Source organism: Diadema antillarum, unplaced genomic scaffold (genome assembly GCF_040938485.1).
Source record: "Diadema antillarum isolate AM-2024a unplaced genomic scaffold, OU_Dant_1.0 seq00000819_RagTag, whole genome shotgun sequence".
NCBI classification, from domain to species: Eukaryota; Metazoa; Echinodermata; class Echinoidea; order Diadematoida; family Diadematidae; genus Diadema; species Diadema antillarum.
Window position 1 is genome coordinate 782846 of NW_027271696.1, and position 22641 is coordinate 805486.

The window sequence follows — 22641 nt, forward strand, 5'->3', positions numbered from 1 at the left end:
CACGCTTTCTTTTACTTCGAAAGGGAGACTGTACAATAAACTTTGTTTCAGCGTTCAAACAGATTCAAACAACCATGAAATCACATGAGTGCATGCCCATGGTATTACCACAGTCTTTCTTTAATCGAGAACCTTCGAGCAAATTTCAAGATTAGAATGAACAAAAAGGCATGCAGTTGAAACACGAATGACACCGAATATTTCTCGTATTTCACTTTTTTAAATATTATTCTTTTTCTCTCTCTTCTCATGGAGAATCATCCACAGATGATGAGAGACCTATACACGCTGGCGCACTGGTATCACACCCACATCCTTGTACCTATTCCAATTTAAAAAAAAAGGAAGCAAAAAAAAAAAATCGACAAATCGACAAATTCCTCGTCATTGTTGCGCGGCCCACGTGTAACCGTTGTTGAAATCTGATTCAGAATAATCATGGCCGGCCAATTCCGCTTCTTGACTCATGCATTTGAGTGGGTTAGGATCATTTTGGGGTTAGGATTATCCGAAACTGAGCTAGTCTCATTGTTGTAGGTATATAAGTGTATGGCATGCGACTATAGCGATATATAGACCTATACCCAGTAATCATAATCATGTTGTTTTTGTTGGGTTTTTTAAAATCTAAGTAACGCAGATCATTGTATTGCCTCTGAACAGCCTCAGATGCGAAGATAAAAATCAATGACTAAAACAACGCGAGGTACAAAATAAAATGATGACGAGCAAAGAGACCAGGGGGTGTAAATAACTTGCTAATAAATTGCTAACTTGAGTCACCCTGTATGATGTTGATTGTGATGTTTCCGGTACGCGTAGCAACCCTTACTGAAAATGCAGAATGATGGTGCTGAAATTTACAAAATGTTGAACTTATTCTAAGAATTGACGTTGGACAGACAATAAAACGAAATAAAAGTTGAATGATAGAACTGTTTAGAAACTTCCAATTTAATCCGTTATAGCCCAGAAAACCGCAAGTTAGGCAGATATTATTTACCAATGTTTTTCTCCCTTATACATTTTTCATGCATATCATTCACCCTCGCCTTTAGTGTCAGTACTTTAACGTGTATCGACCCATCGAAGCAATGTATACATTGGAGACCAAAAGCTCAGGGATCATGACTATTTAATGTATTACTACACAAGCATGGCCCTGCCCCCCCCTCCCTATAAAAAAATGGAGGAAGAAAAAGAAGAAGAAGACGTTCTAAAAAAAAAAAGAACAAAGAACTTCGAGATCGAGAGACTCACAGAGGGGGGATGAAAAGTGACACACCTATGTTAACATATCAAAAAGGGTCTGAATATTACATCTACTAGTAGCTTGTAAAGAAACAAGCTTTGACCAAAACACCTTTTTCCAACGAAGATGGTGATACAGCGTACTAGTATAGTGCATAATTGTTTTTCTCACTGATGATGATATCTTCAGGAAATATTTCCTACAGAAATATTTCCTACAGTGACAGTGGTTTACCGAATACCACGGACCGGAGCGGAGATCGAGACGGTTTTAAAGATTTAAAAATATTAAGGTTACAAAATGTATATTTTCAATAATTAAAAAACAAAAACATATTAGAATCATTTTCAAAATATTTTTATTGTATCATTTGATCATAAATAATAAAAATTACGACACAAAAGTAATAAGTATTAGCGAACGAGCTTCATTTATACTTTAGTTAGTCTCCATTGGTTTTCCAAGAAGGTCAATGTCGAGCGACCAAAATGGCACGTCAATCTGTCTCGTTTGTGTAGATTTTGTCACAAGTAATTGTAGATAGCGAAGAAGACGCCTAGATTCTTTGTCTCTGATGATCAAACATGGGTCAAACAGCGACTACTCCTGTGAACCCCGGCACTCAGAATAGTCGCAACAGCGGTAAGTATACTGAGAGAAATCGTTTCAGCATCAGCTTAGTCTCAGAGAAACGTCATGTCAGACTATCGATGCCGTCCTATTTTTATGTCCGGCATTTTCTACCCGTGGTTTTCTGAGTTTTCGGCACGATATCCTCGTCTGTTTGAGGTTGCCTGCCTATTAGTATTACTAGTATTACATGACTAGCCATCCTAGCCAAGTTGTTGTCTTGTGAATGCAGAAACCGAACGTTACGTTCGCACTATTAGTATTATGCAGTGTGTACTGTAAGGCAGTATTTGCAAAAGGCAAAAATGGTATTAGAACCTAAAAACTGTTATGTCTAGTTGAGATATTTATGGTTTCTGCACAGCCCGGCCCTCGCCCAGCACTGCCCGTCCGGAGATCACATGAAAACACACATTGCGACACACTTGTGACTAGAGTTTAGACTCTAACTGCTAAACAAAGGCCCCTACTCCTGGGGGGCATTTCATGAAGCATTTTGTCTGACAAAGTTGTCAGACAAATTTCCTCTCAGCCAATCAGATCATATGCAAGGATTTCAGTAGCTTGTAACTAGGCGGTCTAACAGTTTGTCAGAAAAATATCTGACCAAAATGCTTTATGAAATGCCCCCCTGATCCTGCTGTCTGGTCTGTGCCCCTGAAGAAACTCATAACTTCTCATGATATGATCGATGGTCTCAAATATAATGAAATATATACATTGTAATGCTGCCATGCTCTCCTAACCTAAGTAGTAATAAATAATGGTGGTAGACGGACGTGTCTACCTCAGGTTCAGCTAACCCCTCTAACGCTACTACTACTAGGGCCCTAGACACAGTCTAGTTTGAAAGTGCACTGTTGTTGTTGTGAATAGTTACAGTAGGAACGTAGTAAAAAGAATGGTAATGTGTTGTTAAAGTGACTTGAACATTTGTTTAGTGTCTGCCATGTCATGTGTATTCCTGTGTAGTATTATCACAGTAGACTATAATAGTGTTGCATCCATTTTGCCTGACTCGGCCAAATGAGTGCACCTTTTCTTTTGACCCGTTCTGTACTGAATTCTGAAATGCCCATAGACTTAATAATAATATGCAGGCCACCACAGGTTCCCGTACGGAATAGGTTAATACATTCCTTTGTATTAACCTTAAGACTAGCGGTAGTGACATAATTATAAAATTTATACATCTTGTAGTCATGTTCTGCCGCAACCATTCTACTAAGATACCCCCAATTAGCTATCATGAGTTTAGCTGTTTCCATGGTGGCTGTGATTCTAGAAACCAAAAGAAACCAAAATTGACTTCCCATGTGATCAAAGACCAGTATTTTCTCTATGCTTTGTTTTTGAGAAAATTATGAATGTCATGGATTTTGTCATTTTATGTGTTACAACCAGCAGGAGGAGGGAATGGGGGATCTTCTGGTGGAGATGCCCATGCCAATGATAGGAGGAGAGTGACCTTTGGGGGTCCTACTGCAGCAATACGGCCCAAGTCACCTCGTCAGCACACCACCACTGGTATGTCCACTCGCCAGAGCTGGCCAAACATTCTTCACCCACCGGACACCATCCCAACGGCAGCGAGCGAGATTGCTGGCCCCAGCAGCGGCACCCCCAACCACCTCTTCCACACAACGCACGGAAAGAACATTGTGCTGTCGCCCAACCACAAGCTTGCAACGCGGAATGGAAGCTTCTGCAACGCCATAGTGTTCACGCACCGGCCTCTCAGGCTGCAGGATCCGCTGCACCTCCAGCTGATCCAAAGCACCCAGGGTTGGAGCGGTGTCATCCGCTTCGGTTTCACCTGTCACTGTCCCGACCGCCTCAAGCCTCACATGTTGCCTAAATATGCCTGCCCGGACTTGACTGTGAAGCCAGGCTACTGGGTGAAGGCGCTGAGGGAGACACTGGCAGCCAATGGCAATGTGCTCAGTTTCTTTGTGAACTCGCGAGGAGAGGTGTTTTACAGTGTGAACAATGAACCCTTTCACATGTTTTTCAATGGAGTGGATGTAAGCAAACCTTTATGGGCACTCATCGATGTCTACGGCAATACTACTGGAGTTAGGATAGTGGGTAAGCATTGAACTACATAATTTGGGAAGAAGCTGCACAGAATATTCTCTTGTATGTTATATGATTAATCTTTAATCTTTTCTTGTAAGTAACATTTGTGTTTTCAATTTCTAGATGCAGTTAAAATCTCTGTAGTGCCGGCTGACACCGTAAAATGAAGAATGTACGTGTGCATTTTAATTTCGCAAATTTTGCGAGAGCCAAGATCTGCAAAATTAAAATGCCCGCAAAAGTTCTTTCCTACACTATACAGTACATTGAATGCCAGTGGCAGTTCCTGAAAATTCTATGCTGTGAAAAAGGCCGTCAGCTTCAATTCAAGAAAATTTCATGCCATGAATATATCATGTTTTACAGTAGGTATGGAGACTGGTTTCAATGTACAACTGTACACCGTAGGGTTTTGCACTCACTCAGTCATTTATATGTTGTCATCAATTTTGTATTTTTTTCCCCAAAGAAATCAAAATTTCTGTCTAAAACAGGCAGTGGAGAGATTTGATAAGAGCATTCAGATCTTGTGTGGGCATTCAAATTCATAATGAACTCAAGTTAATTGAATTCAGCATGCATGCTACAATAGGTACTTTAGTCTAACTTTTGTTTTTATAATTTATCTCCAAAAGAGTACAAAATATTTTGAAGCTCAATAGTTTAAAGGGATTGTGTAGTTTTGGTTGAGACCTAATTTCAGGTTTCTAACATTTTTTGATGAGATAATGAGAAACCTGTTATAAAATATGAAAGAGCATGTAATTCTATGAGGAATTCAACATTTATTTGATGAAAATTGGTTTTGAAATGGCTGAGATATCCAAAAAAGAGCGATTCTAATTAAGTGTGGGACCCACACTTTGTTACGATCGCTTTGTTTTACTTTGTTTTGGGATGTTTCAGTCATTGCAAACCCGATTTTCATCAAATAAACTTTGAATTCCTCTTAAATTGGTATGCTCTGTAACTATATCATAAGTGTTTTCTTGGTATCTCGCAAAAAAGTTAAAAGCCCAATTCTCATCTCCACCAATACTGTACCATCCCTTGAAGCTGCCAGTGCAGGTAGCATGCACTGGTAGCATGTGTAAATTCCATTCCATAGTGTGGTCTGTAAACTTGTGATTCAAGTGACGCCAAGTCTGTATTACTCCCAACACCTTGCGCTTCCATTCCATGCTCTTACATTTGATTGCTCTCCGCTCTCTAACACTACATGTATCTTGGTACATACACATCATGGACCCACTAGTCACATACATACGTATACGTAACCACAACTCATCAAATTGCTGCGAGAAAACATACAATTTGTATGTACACTTGTATTCATTTAGAAACATTCTATACATGTATGTAAAAATGAAAAAGCCTTGGATTCTAGGATGTTTTAAAAACATAGAATTAGAGTGAATCTAGTCAAGTTAGTGGGTATTACTCAATAAAGAGAACAGGCTTGTACTCATGACCAGACAATTCATGAGCAATGCATGAAAATACTAGAAGGGTTATCTTTGGAATCTGTTCGAAGTATTTCAGGATTTTGAATGCTCAGTGTGCAAAACTAAATTCCCCAAAGTGTATTTGAACACCAGAATACTGTAAAACATGAAATATTCGCGGCATGAATTTTTCGCGAATTGGAGCCGACAGCCTTTTTCGTGGCATGAAATTTTCGCGAAGTGCCACTGGCGTTCAATGCATATAATGTAAACATGGACTTTCGCGTGCATTTTAATTTCGCGAATCTTGCCGCTCGCGAAATTCGCGAAATTAAAGTGCACGCGAAAATTCCTTGTTTTACAGTACTGTTATTGCGCAGCAGACACAGTTTACAACCTTGGTGTATTTGGTATGGATTTTAATGATACAAATTTAGAATTGAGTGATGTAAGTAAGAATACAAATGCATTAAGTGTTGATATGAATGATTTAATGTTTAAAAAACACAACCAACTTCTTCAAAATTGCTGCACCTGGTGTGAATGTGACTGGCCATTTTACATTAACCAACAAAACTTATACATGTTATAGGGATGTGCAATGAATTCTTGCCTGAAATTATTGTCAGTGTTGTGCCAAATAGATGCTACGGATGTTGCATTTACTGGACATACAAATGTTTCAATGCTTTTGTGCTCTTCAGAAGCTGATGTAAAAGCAAAGAAACTGACTATATATTAAAAGTCATTTCTTCCAAAGGGGAAAAACAACATTTGTGTACAATCTTTGTGAGAAAATGAGAAGCAGTACCATTGAGGAAGTATACTGTAAGTATGCCATGTTGACCTTGGAAATCGTTAGTGTTGTTTCAGGTGAGACTTTACAGAAGGAAGTATCTTTGAGAATTTTTGTAAACACATGTATGTTTCAAATGAAATGACACATCCTCAATTCTCCGGGAAGACTCAAGTGACAAAGGACGGTTCTTTGTAACAGCAATCGACATACTTGTAGGATCCTCTTTCTATGACCATGATTGATTCTAGTACCATGATTGATTTGCCCCATGAGGGTGAAGTGTTTTGGCAGTTAATGGACATTCAAGTCATATGCCTTGACTGTGATTTCATGCAAGTGGAAATTACAAAAAAGAAAGAAAAAAAGAAAAAGAAAGAGGAAAGTAGCTATTGAGATCCCTTTGCATGTGTGGAATTCCATAAGAATTCAGTAAAATTATTGGTCATAAAAGTTCATTACATGGAAATGGCACTTGGGTTTTGTTGAACTGTTTTCTGCTTAAATTTCATGAATATACAACTGTATGACTCTTTGTGAATACTGGTATGCATTTTGTATGTGTGAGGGCATTTAATACCTCCATACATCTTGACACCACAGAATTCACTTTCTTAACCCGTTGAAGAAGAGTCCCGAGTATAATCGGGCAGGTGTCTGTGGCAAATGCATGTTGAAGCAAAATCTGCCCGTCCTCGACGGGTTAAAGTTGTGATTAATTGCAAAAGGAAAACATAGACTTTATTGTGTCAATTGCAAGTGATATTAGTACTGTTTGTTTGTTTTTGTTCGTGATTAGAGTACAGTTGCATTTCATTTACTCCCAAAACCTAGACCTGTTTAGGGTAGATTAACTATTAAAATGTAGATTTTTGAGGAACCATGGGCATGGGTGCCATTTAAATCCTTTTTGTTTGTTTGTTTGTTTGTTTGTTTGTTTATGGAGGGATGTTGGCAGTTGATTATCAATTGGATGCATAAATCAAATCTGACATCTGCCACAGTTAAGGGTTTAAGGTTACACATAGATGTGCATGGGCTCTGGTTCTAAATGAAACTATCTGGCAAAAAAAAAAAAATCATCCACCACTTATGTTCACTTTTGACAGGATACCGGTATTGATGCTACAATATTTGTACATGTTGTGTATGAAACCATTATGAGAATGCAGGTCAAAGTGAAATTTAAATGAGTAGTATTTGCATAACGGACTATTGCTTACATGTATGTGTATCTTGTGACATGAAATGACTTGGGCAATAAACTTTTAAGTTACACCGTATACATGTACAATAGTTAAAGAGTTTGACACAGACCAGTTGTTAGTTTTATACAAATTGTAAATTTGGTGAAAACTTGTTTTTGTTTTATTTTTCAGATGAGCACACCATGCCGAACACATTCAATCTAGCTCCAACCTCAAGTTACCCTCACAACGAAATCCTCGCAAGGGGTCCAACTTCATCTGCATCATCTCATTCTCTCCCACCCACCATCAATGCTTCGTCGAGTGAGGGTACTGTTCTGCCCCCTCCTCCTCCCCCACCACCACCGGGCTCGTTGTCGCAACTGCCGCCCCTCCCCCCTCTACCAGCCCCACTTCACCCCCATATACAGCACCTTCCATTCCACAGTGTGCATGGTTCAAACATCTCATTCAGCGATGGCCTCATGACGGCAGAGAGGAAGGGTGACGTCTTCTGCGGAGGACTGGTGTTCATCTGCAGGTCGCTCAAGATGGACGAAGCCGTCTTCATCTCCATCAAGAAGGTCAACCACAGATACATTGGACATTTGGGCATTGGACTCACCAACTGTGATCCCAAAGTGCTGCGGGATGCCCCCATTCCGGATGATGCGGAGCACGTGTACGACAGGCCAGAGTACTGGGTGCTGACGCGAGAATTTGAGCAGCCAGCCGTGAACGACATCCTGGGGGTTGTATTCAATTCTGAAGGTGAAGTCCATTTGCTGAATGCGGACGGCTCCAGCAGATGCTGCCTCATGTTTGTGGATACAACCATACCGCTATGGCTTTACTTTGACGTCTATGGGACCACACAAGCCGTTCAGAGTTTAGGTAAGAATCAGATTGATAAATTGAAATATAGTGTTTCCCAGAAAAGAAAAAAAAACAAAACCCGAGTTTCATTGCAAATTTGTTCTATCAAAATTGTAAATGTGCTATTATGAGATATACATGAATGGAAAGATAAGCTTCTCTTCTTTCATTTGATGCACAACTCAACTCAATGTTCATTATTCATGGGGGGGGGGGGGGGACATAAGCATGTAAGGGTAACCGAATTGGGTCAGAGAAAGTGAAAATATGGTGAGGTCAACCTGGATGGCTACGAGCCTCTTCATACAAGTTTTATATCAAAATGAGTGCACTTCTACAGTGTACATTGGAAAGACCAAAATACACACTGCTGTGATACAGAAAAAGAGCTTGTATTGATAGCACAAACTCTATCTTTCAATCAAAGTGATTTTTTTCGTCAGAATTTTAACACAAATAAACATGAATTTTGGCCATGAATGCTGACACTCTTGTCTACACTTTGGGAATCTGGTATACCAGGTTCACGTACAGGTGTATGTGAGTTGACACTTTGGGAACCTGGTATGTACAATTTTGTATTAGGTCCCGGTAAGGAACAGGTCTGGTTGATATTGCTAGTAAGCTTTCTGGTTGTTAAAAACATTCTTAGTCATAAAGGCATGCTTAGACTTTGAATACATGTGAGTAACCTGGTTTATTGAGAAATAGATCTATAGCTGTAGACACTAGATAGATAGTTGACGAAATATGACCCAAAACATCTGCAGTTGGTTACCCACTAATCAATTCCAAAGGTGATAAAGTTGCCTAAGTTTCAGTTTCATTCCTCATGAAAGTCAAAGATTTGTTAAACTATAACTGTAAGTTGCAACGACTGAGTATGATGAAGTGAGCCGTCTGAATGGTTGAGTTCAAAGAATTTGAACGCTTGTGACGCCTTCGTTTCTTGGAATTGAAAATGGCAGTTAAGTCAGCTTTCACAGTTTTACTTTTGAGAATGTGATTTCCGTGTATAAACATGTGCAATGACAAAATTGAGAGCAAAACACATTGTGCAAACATCCATAGTCATGGTTTTATGGCTGATTTTGTATGATTTTTTTTTTTTATTTTTTAAATGAGCTATTGGGTTTACAAGGAAGTGCCAGTAATGGTTAGTGCAGGAAGAGTTTAGAGTCGTGTTGCTATGACAATTCATTATTCTGTACTACTTTGTAAAGTACACTGTATATCAGTCAATGAATACTGATTGGGGACATACTGTACATAGCAAAAAGAGAGAGAGAAAGGTTCACTGTACAATTTTATTTACAATAGCATGTGTATAACAGCAGCTCATTTGTACATGTGCACTGTGCATCTGTGTCCAATAGCATACAAACTATGTGTGTGTGTGTGTGTGTGTGTTCTAGCAACAAAGCCATTATCATGTACAGTTTTTTACCAAGTTTGTTATCTTGTTTGCAGGACAGTGTGTATCATTCTGTAACACCTGTTGCATGGAAAAAAAAAAATGCATTGAATAGTCACTGCCCTGCAGCATAACTTTTTGCCTGTTCAGCATCATGCATGTATCTGGGAATGTACACATACAGTTGTACTCAATATGAGTACATGTGTGTGTGTGTATGTATTTTAAAATCTTTATTATTTTGAATTAAATGCAGTAGATTGAATCTGACTCCTGCAATATCATGGCCAACTACACTACATTTTGGATGTATACATACAAATTTTGTACAAGCGTTCAGATAGGAAATTGAAATGATAGATTATCTGGACTAGTTCAACATTATCATTCAGGGAATAATTTTCCAACTTGAATTTGTGGAGCAATTTCAGCTGATTCAAAATAATAATTCAGATGGTATCCTGCACCCTTCTGTGGAAGGAAACTGCTGTACAAAAGATTTCTTGTGTAGCAGCAATGGTGCAAAAATGCATGGCAAATTGCAATATGATACCAGGAAAATTATTCCCTGTAATTATACGATGATGATGATGATAGAGCAAGACTTATCTATTTCCCACACTATATTCTTTTTTTTTTTTAAAGTTCACATTGTCAAAAATGTAATGCAAATTTTGTTTGAGGTAGATGATCCCACCCATACAAATCTCTACATCCCATACCTCTGATAAGTCATACTGTACACTGTAGATGCCATATATTTAGCGAGTCTAATTTTTCGCGAATCAGGACTTCCCAACAATTTCGTGAATGGTTAAATTTGCAATTGGAAATAGAAACCTCGCAAAATATGGCCGTAGATTGTCATTTTATCATTACAAATACAATGCAACAGCACATATGGTGTGATGGATATGTTTCTTCATGATTTCATGTCAGCAAAAGGGAGAACTGTAAAACCAGAAATATTAGCGGCATGAAAATTACGAGAATTGGAGCTGATGGCCTTTTTAGCAACATGAAATTTGCGCAAATTACCACTGGCATTCAATGCATATATAGTGTAGACAAGAACTTTTGCATGCATTTTGATTTTGTGAATCTTGGCTGTAGTGAATTTCACGAAAGTAAAATGTGTGCAAACATATTCTGGTTTTACGCTACATGTACAGTACATACGGTTGGTACACACAGTGATCAGAGCCATGTGAGGTGAGATATGACATCATTACCTCACATCATATTATCAGACATTGTACTGTAGGTTGTAACCCACCCCATTGTTTTGTGAAAAGCCACATAACTTTCATATTTGATGTCCACTTTTAGTTCAACTTGGACCATTCCGCGTGCATGATGCATTAATATCATTTATGAAAACTAAAACAGTCATGATAGTGACAATGGAAACCTTATCAGGAATTGATACAGCTTCAGCACTAGAGATCTCTTTCTGTTATTTCCTTGATTGTCACACTTTTGATAACAATTGGGTCTCACTGGGAATTTCCCCAAAGTGTAGTCTATGCTACAGAAGTTTCTCTCTTTTTATCAATGAAAGGAAATCAAATATTTGTTGTTTGTTTGGATGTTATAATTTTTTTTAATCATGGAACAAAAAATAAAATGAAAGAAAAGCCTTTCCAGAGGAGGAATCCTGCTTACTTTATGAAAGACTGTAAATGAAACATCACAATTACATGTGTACCAGAGCAAGTCAGGTAAAATAATTAGCAAAACAAGAACGGTACAGGTAACACTAACTATGTACTATTAAGTCAACTGACTGATATCAACAGAAGCAGTAAATACTTCCCAAGGATGAAAAGCAAAGAAAGAGACTAACCTAGCTACTTTGTAAAAGATAGTGAAGTCTTCCTCCTGGTTGAAATGTGGTCGATGCGCAATTGTTTCTCAACTGACCTTATTCTGCAGTTTATTCTAATACAGTTAAACTCGCCTAAGTCGATGTCGCATATATGTCGAATAATCGCGCAAGTCGAAGATTTTAAAAAGTCCTGATTTTTCCCCATTGACTTACGTGTATTAATTCACTCACAAGTCAAATTTTTTAAGTCGAATACTTGCCTAAGTCGATGAAATTCCAAGAACACTTTCTCGGAAAAACCATTGAATTCACTTTGCCTAAGTCGAATAAGATTTTATTGTGTAATAAATCACTGTCAAAATCACGAGACGCCAGTTTTTGTTTACATACAGTATTACCAAAAGAAACTTTGCGTCAATAAACATTAGGGAGCTTTAGATTTTAGACACGCGGACGTTCAAAGGAAAAAAACATGGTCTGAGCGTGCGCAGTAGCGCGCGTAAAGTCAATCTATTTTTAGCTTGCGTCGCCTGAGTTGTTTACTACGCGTACTGGGCTGTTTTCACGTCCGCACAGTTTGCGACGTAGAGAGCTTCTTCATGCACTGATCATATGGGGGCGCGATTTTATTTTTTATACGTTGCGTCCCAGCGTAATCTAAAGCTACGTTTCCACACGACGCAGGGAGAGGAGAACGTCCAGCGCAAGCGTCGGCTCAAACGTCCGTGCGTCAAAACCTAAAGCTCCCTAGTAAAGTTTCATTAACGCAAGCGGTTTCACCTGAATCGTTATTAACGCAAACTAACAATCGGGAAAATTAACGTTTGTAGTAACGATGAGTAACGATCCCAAGCGCAAATTAACGATGTTTCGTTGACATTAACGATAGGTAACGCAAGAACTCACGCGAGATTTTGGTTTCCGTTACCCAGACCAGGTGAAAGGACGACGTAGCCCCTGCCGAGTGTAGCGATCTATGCCTTATATACTTGGCGGAGTCTTTTCGCGAATCGAATCACGATTTCGCGAATGGTTAATACGCGACCAGGGTCACAAAAAACGCACGCCGGGCCACCAAAAAAAAAAAAAAAGCCGGATGTTTGCCTTCAGTTTTGGAAATGAACAGCGGTAACAATCAGCTCCATAAGATGCTAGAATAAATGTCAGATGTTTGCTCTTAATTTTGGAAATGAATAACTGTAATATTCAATGTGGATAAAGTGTCTTGCTGAAGGGCAAATATCGGGCACACCGCTCCAGCTCTCGGCTCCAGAGTAGACAACATACATGTACATTATACATGTGTACGCGTGGTGTAACTGTAAGTCGAATTTTTTGCGACTTACGCACAAGTCAAAACTCGCCTAAGTCGATGTGTTTTGCTCAGTCCCGAGAAGATCGACTTAAATGCGAGTGTAACTGTATACTGATACATGTACAATGTACATTTTCATGAAAACTGAGAGATATCTACGCAGTGAAAGGCAGCAGATGCATTCCAGGGCATGTTCCATTTCTGTCTATTTTGATGCTGTGGACACAAAGGGTGCCTCATGAATCACATTTGTTTGTTATGCCTTTTTCTCTCTCTCTCTTTTTTGCTGGGCCATCTACCCCAGATCTTATTAATATTGTGATTTAAGAAGAAGAAGAAAAAAAAACACATTCTACTGGGCTTTCTTGATAATGTATGCGCTACATGATACAGAGATGAGCTTGGGTGAAAGGTCACTCAACTACCATTTTAACCTACATGTACAACTGTAGGACTCTCCAGCTGAATATGTTTTGTAAGGAGGATGGGAAGTACATGTGTACAATGTACATGTAATAGACAATAAGTTGGAATATACGGTATGACAGGGTTAGAGGGTCAAAGGTTATTGAACTGAAAAATATAATCGATATACCAGCCCTAACCCTATCTTGGCATGTTCCTTGGGAGTATAATGTGGAAGAAAGGAAGAAAGCAAATTGGTAGAATAGTAGAGATGCAAGTCACAGATCAAGGTCAAAAGTTACAGAATTTTGGCTAAGTACACTTTAGTTCGTTTTGAAGAAATACCTTTGGCTGAGAGAGCTTAACACGTAAATGGGAATAAATTGTGGTAAAGGAGATATAGACTGAAATGGAGGAATTTATGTACATTTTCTCAGTGCAAAGGGGATTACAAATCAAACTCACAAGTCAAACTTAAAGTCAGGGTCAAGGTGTCAAAGGCTGACAGATTGAATCTCATACAAATGAGTTGTCTTTTCTTTTTTGTGATCATGTTAGAAAGGCACAATATCCCTCTTGACTGTGTTGAGTGTGATCCAATTGCTTTCAGAACATGAAGAAGAGAGAATCATTCTTTCATGAATCTTGCAAGATTTCCTCTTAAAAAGTAGCATTTCTCTCGATATTAACATATCAATTGACTTACAAAGGTAAGAGCCATTTATGTATGAGAAAATGTCAGTGCGATCATATGTAATGGCTCTCTGAAACATAAATATGTGTACAGGACATTCATTGCTAATGCTATGTAAAAAAAAAAAGAAAAATATAAAAAAAGAAAAACATTTACATTTAAAAGAACATGTGATGCTGTTATGAGTACTGTAAGTGCATGCATTGAATAGCAATGAATGGTAAGGCACATAACTGTGTCTATACAGTATTCAGCTCAATTTTATTATGCAGGATGATATCACAGCTGGAATACTATGAAGAAGATCTGGATGATTTTTTTTTTAAAGATGTGGGCCTTAACAGGGTGCAGAAAAATTCTTTTTAAAAAGTTTGTAAAAATATATGATGCATATAATTCATGTTTTATTGATTTGGTTTACACTGTATGTATAGACCAAAAGACATCAATAGAGGTCAACATACATTTGGATTGCTGGGACCTTTTAAACGGCATGACACAAGCTGTACCAGCTGCTTGTTTCTGTCACAAAGCCTGTTACATCTAACTTACACACTTTGTGTGTGTGTGTGTATGTGTTTTCACTTGTTCTAGGCTTTCGGACAATCAGCATTCCTAGTACTGGTATGACAGAGACGACTGCAGAGAGCAACACCTCCAACTTGAATACAGCATCGGCTAGCGAGGCCGAGGCCGCGGCTACTGCGGAGCTTCTTTCTTCTCTGAGCTTAACCATGACAACGTCGTCATCGTCACAGTCTATCACGGGGACTGCATCCTCTGGCCAGTCGTTACCGTTGACATCTGCCTCCGCGGCAGCAACGAGTAAGCCGAAGCCGCCCCGCCCGTCAAAGCCACCGACAAAGACTGCAGGGGCCAAGGTCCCCCAGAAACCGCCCCCTGCCCCGTCGGCGGGCGTGTCGGAAGAGGAGGAGTGTTCGATATGCTTCGAGGCGCCCGTCAACGCCGTCTTCTACAAGTGCGGCCATGTCTGCTGCTGCTTCGAGTGCGCCAACAAGATGCGCGGTTCCTCCTGCCCGATATGTCGGGCGGTTATCGCGGACATCATCAGAATGTATAAACCATAGCGCTTGATCATGTGTGTCTAGGGGCTTGTCGTCCATCTCACATGCAAGGTCACGTGATCGACTGTATCCGTCAGCTTGCAGGACTGTGCCGTCAAAGAAGTATGGTGTCAGCAGACCTGGGATCAAATCTCATGTCAACACATGCTGGTATACTGCAGACGGAGATGACGATACGGTAAGGCGTAGCTAAATGAACACGGTGTACTTACAGACAAAAGGTTACTCCTTGGTTCTGTCCTGCTGCAGTGACTGCAAAATTTGTTCATGATATTCCCGGTCATCTGCGATCAAAGGGAAAGGCATATAATGACCGAGATGGATGGGGAAAGTAATGCAGAAGTTCTGCGTCCGGTGGTGATCACGTCTGTTTGTTCCCTGTTGGAATAAATTTGAGTCCTTGAGACTGGTGACATGTGATTCAGACTTCACTTTCACAGGGGTTGAACCAAATGTCCTCGATGGGGTGTGTGTGTGTGTGTGTGTGTGTGTGTGTGTGTGTGTGTGTGTGTAACCACATGTGCAGAGGCTAGAAACTCCCAGGATGCTCTTAAGAATGCTGCTGTAAAAGCTGAAATTTTACCACACTTTGCGCGACAAGAAAGAAGTGCAAAAATAAAAGCACACTGTTTTTTTGTTATATGCAGCACTACTTTATATTTTCTTTTGATTCCGCAGAATTGAAAACATGCAAAATTAATCTTACGCGGCCAATTGCGAAAAATCTCGTGTTCTAAAATTTCCGCTTTTACAGTAATATGCTGGTATGTGTACAAACTTACCTCATATTCCTCTCTTAGAGAAGATCTGAAACTAGTGGGACCCATGCTCTTTTGTTTATTGAACCAAATTTCATGATTTTGTTTGATAATATATACCCTTTTCATGTCTGCATTGCGTGCACTGGTCTGTATGTTGTTTTGGTGCATTACAGTGTCACCATCAAGTAAGACTATTCATGCAGTCTTCAGACAGTAGACGAGGTCTATGTACCTCTGTCTCATATAGACAAAAGGATGAAAATTCCCTGAAGTCTATATTTTGTAGTAAGATGCCATGTGGTATTGGTGCAGTCATTCAATTTTGATCAAAATTTGTCACATTTCTTTTTTGTTGTTGTTGTTAAGGCATTAAGAAGAAGTTAGAGAGGTTTAAATTTGGTGTGAAATTGAGCTTTGCATAGTCAACGATCTTTGGGTCTAACGTGTTTGCCTGAGTCCAAACTGGAAAGTAAGGTACTTGGTCCTCTGAGCTTATTCCAGATCGGTCTGATCTACACATGTATGATCATAAGGGTGGGGTTTGGCAGGAAATTCAAGAGTTGTCTCAATTCAAAAAGTGGTGGATGAATTTGAAGATAAAGATATCACGTAGAATGAAATTTGCCCTTGAGATTTAATTTTTACGCGGCAGAAGGCAGAACTGTGTGACAAGTGGGTTATACAAACTTTGTGTTTGGGTTCAACTTGATGAAGTGTGTTTGCAGCAATTTCCAGGTCAACATTTTGCCATAAAATACTGGACAAATATTTGACAGTACCAAAGGTTTTGAATCTGGTATTGATCTCTGCTGCTTTAGCAAAGCATGGTTTCATATTTCCTGGAAGTGAACTGAAAATTTGTAATGAAACTCTCTTGCTATCAGATTTCCTTTTTCATTTTTATTTACATTAATGTTAAAAATTGGGAGTATATGATGTGAATATAATATGTGTACTCACAAGAAGGATTTCTATGAAATTGTATTTAAAGAAGCATTTACTATTCTCTTTTCAAGTGCATATATATTTTGACTTTCATGCTTCAAATGACATTACAAAGCAGAATAATGATGCTTGAATCTAGAAAGCAAGTATGACCTGAAATAATATTGCATTTTTATTATCTGTGTTAGTTGATTTTTGAGGAATGCACCACCGTGGATGCTCACAGCCGCTCTGCTGCTTGTGTGCACCATTGTAGCTCCTTGCCACCAGAGTATACATGTACCAGGTGGGTTGATACTCTCAGCATTATGATGACGAAGACATGTAGCCATCATGTCATGTTGCAGTTGCCGCAACATAAGACAAAAACAGGAATGTGTAGAAAACAAAAAAAAAAAGAATTCTAAAAAGCATTGCTGTCAAATAACAAAGGGTCGTTCTACCTGAATGCTCCCAACACTCCACACATTGAATGCTGGGTAGGAAGGGGTTCTATTTCTTCTTCTTTTTTCTATGTGTGTGTGCCGCTTTCAAGGCAAGCCAACATTTTCTGCCGAGCATTTATCCATGCATTTCATGTAATGACATTAATCACACTTTGAAGTATAGCTTAAGTTTATGCAGTTGCCGTGGCAACCAATGTCACGACATGAATAGTAGAGGAATTCATAATTGTCTTTCATGCATTCACATATTACAATGGTAACAGTGCCCTTTGTCATACAAAAAAGAGGCATCTATATTACATCTCTTACAGTTGTAACATACATGTACGTGTATCAGATGTGAATTCCTTTACTTAAATGTAAGTGTACGTCCAAAACGAAGCTTGGCATGGACAAGATATCTAAATAGCAAATATCAGCTTGTTTTATAGTTACAGAAAATATAATGTATATGTTGTGGAAATAGTATGATAATTCGATGCAAATCTAGCAAATATTATTGTTGGCATTGATAAATGAAATATTGTGAAGGTCATCTTAATTACTGAGTACTTGTATCATTGACATAACACCTTTAAGAATGAAACATCTCAATTTGTCCATTCTTTTTTTGAATAGATGTAACAAATTTGTACAGCAGAGCATTATGTGTGATGTTGATGATTCTGCAGTCGCAGATATGGTTATCAGCTGTAATTTTCTTCTCATATCTTTGCTTGTCTATTCTTCTGTGAAGACCAAGAGATCACTATGGATAGTACATGGATGATTAATGATATATTAAGCACCAGATTGGAAACATTGTGTAACAAATTAGATTTTGAATTTCCCTTCCGTACCATGCGTCAACTTAACTAGTGTTCACACGTCCTATGATTTTTGCATCACTGCCGAAGTAAATACAGTATAGGATTGGGAGAATACTCTACTGATGTGTGAATGTATCAGAACCTCAGGCCCTGTGAATACCTCGCACACTGTACTTTGAACATAACTCAATTGGTGCCAGGACCGAACCATCAGAACGATTGTTGCAGACCCTTGTCATTACAATTGGTGAACTGCTTGTGTGCATTCTCATTGACATTTTTTGACAGTTGTTTATAGAGAGGTTATTAATGAGACACTGAGGGTATTTAGAGCTGAGGACGTATCCTGCACTCTAGGTTGGTACTGAGCAAACATGTCTGTGTGATGTTATGGTATCATTTAGCTTGCTACTTCCCCCCACCCTCATCTGTGCGTGAAATTCTTAGAAGAAAGTCAAAACAGCAATAGTGGAAGATAATGAAACTAATGCGCAAAGATGGCGAATCTGTCACTTGTTCTGAGAGGGCTGAGCGAGATCTGAGTTTTTCGTTTGAAACCGTCATCTTCATCACTAAGTAGATGTAAATTGAGCTGTGGCTTACAGAGCAGTGGCTTACAGCTGTGGAAAAAAAACAACGAACCAACACACATTCATGGAAGCTTGTCTTATTGTCATTCATACTTAGTGCACATATCAGGTCTGTTCTCCCCCACACTCACTGTTTTTTTTTTTAATAATAAAAATGAGAGCATTGTCGTCATGACAGAGTAATTACAATGTATATCAATGATACAGATCTGACACTTTCATGTCATATAGAATGTAACTGTGCTTCAAATTCTACCTGTATAAAGTAAAGCCATGTTCAGGCCCTGAGGAATAAGTAATTGAAACTCAAGATACCTTCATATCATGGTCTCAACTTCCGGGGGAGTTTGGGTGCAACTTGACATCACAGTAAAAAAAAAAATGCCAACCCAACAATGACAAACATATTCCTATTAGATTGTAGAAGAAGGAAGTCAAATGCCTTGTTTTATATATATCATGTAATACAAATGTAGTACATCATTAATGAAACCAATAAGTCAAGGCTACTCTGAAATGTGTAGGCGATTGTGCACTTTGCTTCTCGAATCTTAATGTGTTCTGCACTGTTTGAGTACAATATATGGCATTGGGTACGCATTCCAGGAAAGCCACCCCGTGTTGACCACTCTGCAATGACGAAATCTGCGATGCTATATCTTACTCGTCCTGGAAGTGGTTAGGTACTGTGGTCAATGCGGCAAGGATCCAGCAGTGTCCTCTGGGTAGGGTAGCACATGATAAGTTAGGAAGCAATAGAGAAAAATTTGAAGAAACCAATAAAAGGAAATGCAGTGTGTGTCGTATCGTGGGCATTGCTGCATTGTTATCACCATCTACAACATTTGCAGCTTCTCATGCTGCGCCAAGGAACATAGTTCCTGGGGTTATATGCAGAGGAAGCAGTGCAAGCGATAAGGATGTTGTTTGTTGTAAGCTGGAATATCTGCCAGGGTACGACCGGGAACCTTGCCAAAATTGCTCTGTTTGAGATAACATATCCAAGTACGTATGTTTACAAGCTTACAGTATCTTGTGGAATATTGCAGCCCCCCTCCCCCCCCCCCCCCCCCAAAAAAAAAAAAAAAAAAAAAAAAAATGAAGGAAAGGAAAGAAAAACAAAACAAAACCAGAACATATCAATAAGAAAGAGCAGCATTCTAGCTTTGTTGTTGTTGTTGTTGTTGTTGTTGTTGTTGTTGTTCTTTTCCTGCTTTCAACAGATGTCAGCCCTTGATGCTCCAAATATTACCCCAGATGTGGCTCTCCCCGGTGAGGGCTGAAAACAGTTAAAGTCCCATGTAGAGGCTGTGATTTTGTCGGTCTGAAACAGATATGATAGAACATCACACAAGGTAGACTCACAGACTTAATGTGCCCAGGCCAAATATCATACTGTTTTGTTTGCACTTCTCATGACAGTCTAAACCATTGCGAAATTATTCTTGTTCACAAGCACCTAGGACTTTTGCTGTACAGTGGACTCCTGCTATAAAGAAGTCCTCAGGACTGGCAGTTTTCTGTCGTTATATTGAAATTTCGTTATAACGAAATAAACGAACAATAAAAAACAGAGCAGAAAATTTTGTGGCTTAAATTTTATTTTGTTCTAACTGAAATTTTGTTCTAACTGTGTTCGTTATAATGGAAGTGCACTGTATTTGTTATGTGTTCCAAGGAAATTAAACATAAAATCTACCAGAATGAATGCACAGGAAATGATGTCACCAAGTTCATGCCATACCTGATAAGATTATTGTGGCGTTGCAGTACAAGTATGCCTTTAAGGCCATAAGCTCTGTAGAGGATGTCTGTGAACAGACTTGACCTTTGACCCAAGAGTAGTGCTCAATGTATCGAAATTTTAGAATCGGATGTTTTGATACACTGTACCTGCGGACTGCTTGTATCATGCAACCAGATGGTACTAGTAGACACTTTCAAACTTTGGGCACTAAGTTCTTGAAGACTTAATGGTAGTGTTGTCCAAGCATCCAAGCTGTAGATACGGGAATTCGCTTGTTTGTTTGTTTGTTAGAACAAATTCTATGTGTTTGCCTCAAATTTGAAGCATGCGTTAGTCTTGAATGAGACTAATCTTCTGGATGTGCCTAGTGCCCGGTATGCCTAGTACTATGTGACATACATTGTGTGTTTACCAAGAAGTAGGCAAACTTCCACAAGTCTTGGCATTTGCTAAATGTAGTCTTGTATGTAAATGTGAGCCACAGAGACTGAAGATGTAGACTAGCCACAGAATAGACCCGTGTGTTTCACTGAGGTATAATCCCGTGTGAATGAATACATTTTGATATATATTTGCAAACATGATATTGATACTCTGCAAGGAAGTGAAAAAAAAAAACAGCAAAAGAAAGCAGAGAGCACTGCAAAAAAGCTTCTCCAGTGTGTAAGGCAAAATAGAACGAGTCACAAACGTGTTGTCAGGAATTCACGGTAACATTTTGATCAAGATTGTAGATCTCTGTACTCTCACTTTTCTTTCTTTTCTTGTTGTGAGAATCTTTATCCCCTTTATGGCTGTGCTTAGAGACACAAAGAGATATTGTACCATGTATTATTGTAATGTAAATGCATAAATAAATGTAATATATTGAGCAGTCATGTGCATATATACATGATTATATATGTGTGTGTGTGTGCGTACAAGCTGCATGTTGAGGTGAGCAGGGTGTGCACATCTCTTCATAATGGTGTTGCTTGCTTTCTTTCTAGAAAGTGTGTCAAATTATTTGATACAATCATACTCGTGTGGAATAAATGAATAAGCCTTTCTAGTTTTTAAAAAGGAAAGTATTGTGTTTGCCAGAGTGATAGACTCTAATGATGTCTTAAGTAAAACACAAAAAAACAAATTGGAATTATGTATGTATCCAAACTCTTACAAGTTTGGTGCAAATGCAGCTGGATATTGGTTTTCATCAAATGATTTCCTCCTGTGTCAAGTCTGACCAATCAAGTAGCTCACGTTGAAGAGAAATTACAGATGCTTCATATTTTACTTTCATATATGTTTTGCTCTTTTTATTGTGTAGACCTCCCAAATCATATTGCAACTGCTTATACTGTAATGTTTTGATAGGTTTGTTTATTTTTAAGTATGGAATCATGACACGAAGATGTGTGTTTGCATATTATGATTCACAATGCTTCTTGAGGGATGATGATGATATTACAGTAGATCATTGTCCGTAAGGATACCATTTTTGTAGAAAGCAAATAATAGTCACTTTCCTGTGATTTCCGCAGTGACCTATCAAACTTTAAACCGCACTAAAACATTGTTTGAATCAGGTTGTGATGATTGGTTATTTAATTCATGTGCTCCTCCTGTAATACTGTATAATGTCAGTCCCTTTCCTGTGTAAAGCCATGGCGGCCATGTTGTTGCCAGAGGCAGCCATTTTGTTTTCAGACAGCACAGCAAAACAGAGCCCTTTGCCTGTGCTAAGCAGGACTATGGTGTCATCCTACAGATCATTTCTTTTCGTCTTTTGCAGAATCCCCATATCTGTCATGTAGAGTCCTTGATATGGGAGAGTCCACATCACCTACTTGGCTAGAGTAGCATGCCTCCATTTGTGAAAAGGGTGATGTTCGTTATCCCCAAGGTTCATTAATCTAAAAATGAAATAAGGTTTGTTATTCTGAAGGTTCAATATTTCAAAACACACCATTTCCTGTTCATAGATGTTTGTTCATCCGAAAATGAAAGAGGGTTCTTTAACCTGAGCATTTGTGGCAATACTCCGAAGTTTCGTAATTCCAAAAATTGGAATAAGGTACGTTATTCCGAAGGTTTGTTATTCCGAAAATGAAAAGGAGGTGTGTACAAAAGAGCCTTCGGAATAATGAACCTGATTTCAATGTCGGATAAACGAATCTTCGAAGTAACAAACCTTATCTTATTTTCAAATTCACAAACTTTCGGAATGATTATTGGAATAACAAACCTTATTTCATTTTTGGATTAAAGAACCTTCCGAATAATGTACCTTAATTGTGAAAAGTACCTTAGGTGATAGAAGTGCTTGAAAGAGTACTAGTAGTAGATGACTTCATC

At 38.8% G+C, this 22641-nt stretch overlaps 1 protein-coding gene across 2 annotated transcripts; it reads left to right on the forward strand.

The window, feature by feature from the left end:
• Window positions 1-1719: 1719 nt before the first annotated feature.
• LOC139739776 (E3 ubiquitin-protein ligase NEURL1-like) lies at window positions 1720-18619 on the forward strand. 2 transcript variants are annotated; one of them, XM_071650369.1, is made up of 4 exons: window positions 1720-1894; window positions 3287-3970; window positions 7582-8283; window positions 14516-18619. In XM_071650369.1, exons 1-4 carry the CDS (start codon window positions 1837-1839, stop codon window positions 15007-15009), a joined length of 1938 nt encoding a protein of 645 aa, XP_071506470.1. In that variant the 5' UTR covers window positions 1720-1836; the 3' UTR covers window positions 15010-18619. The 2 variants fall into 2 exon arrangements, with proteins under 2 accessions (XP_071506470.1, XP_071506471.1); XM_071650370.1 differs by having other exon boundaries at window positions 3290-3970.
• The last annotated feature ends 4022 nt before the right edge of the window (window positions 18620-22641 follow it).

Excerpts from the sequence above, each read along its gene's own strand:
- LOC139739776 (XM_071650369.1), top strand. The coding sequence starts at position 1,837 with ATGGGTCAAACAGCGACTACTCCTGTGAACCCCGGCACTCAGAATAGT. Across the intron at positions 3,971-7,581 it reads TACTGGAGTTAGGATAGTGG|ATGAGCACACCATGCCGAAC; the intron begins GTAAGCATTGAA and ends TTTATTTTTCAG. Across the intron at positions 8,284-14,515 it reads ACAAGCCGTTCAGAGTTTAG|GCTTTCGGACAATCAGCATT; the intron begins GTAAGAATCAGA and ends CACTTGTTCTAG.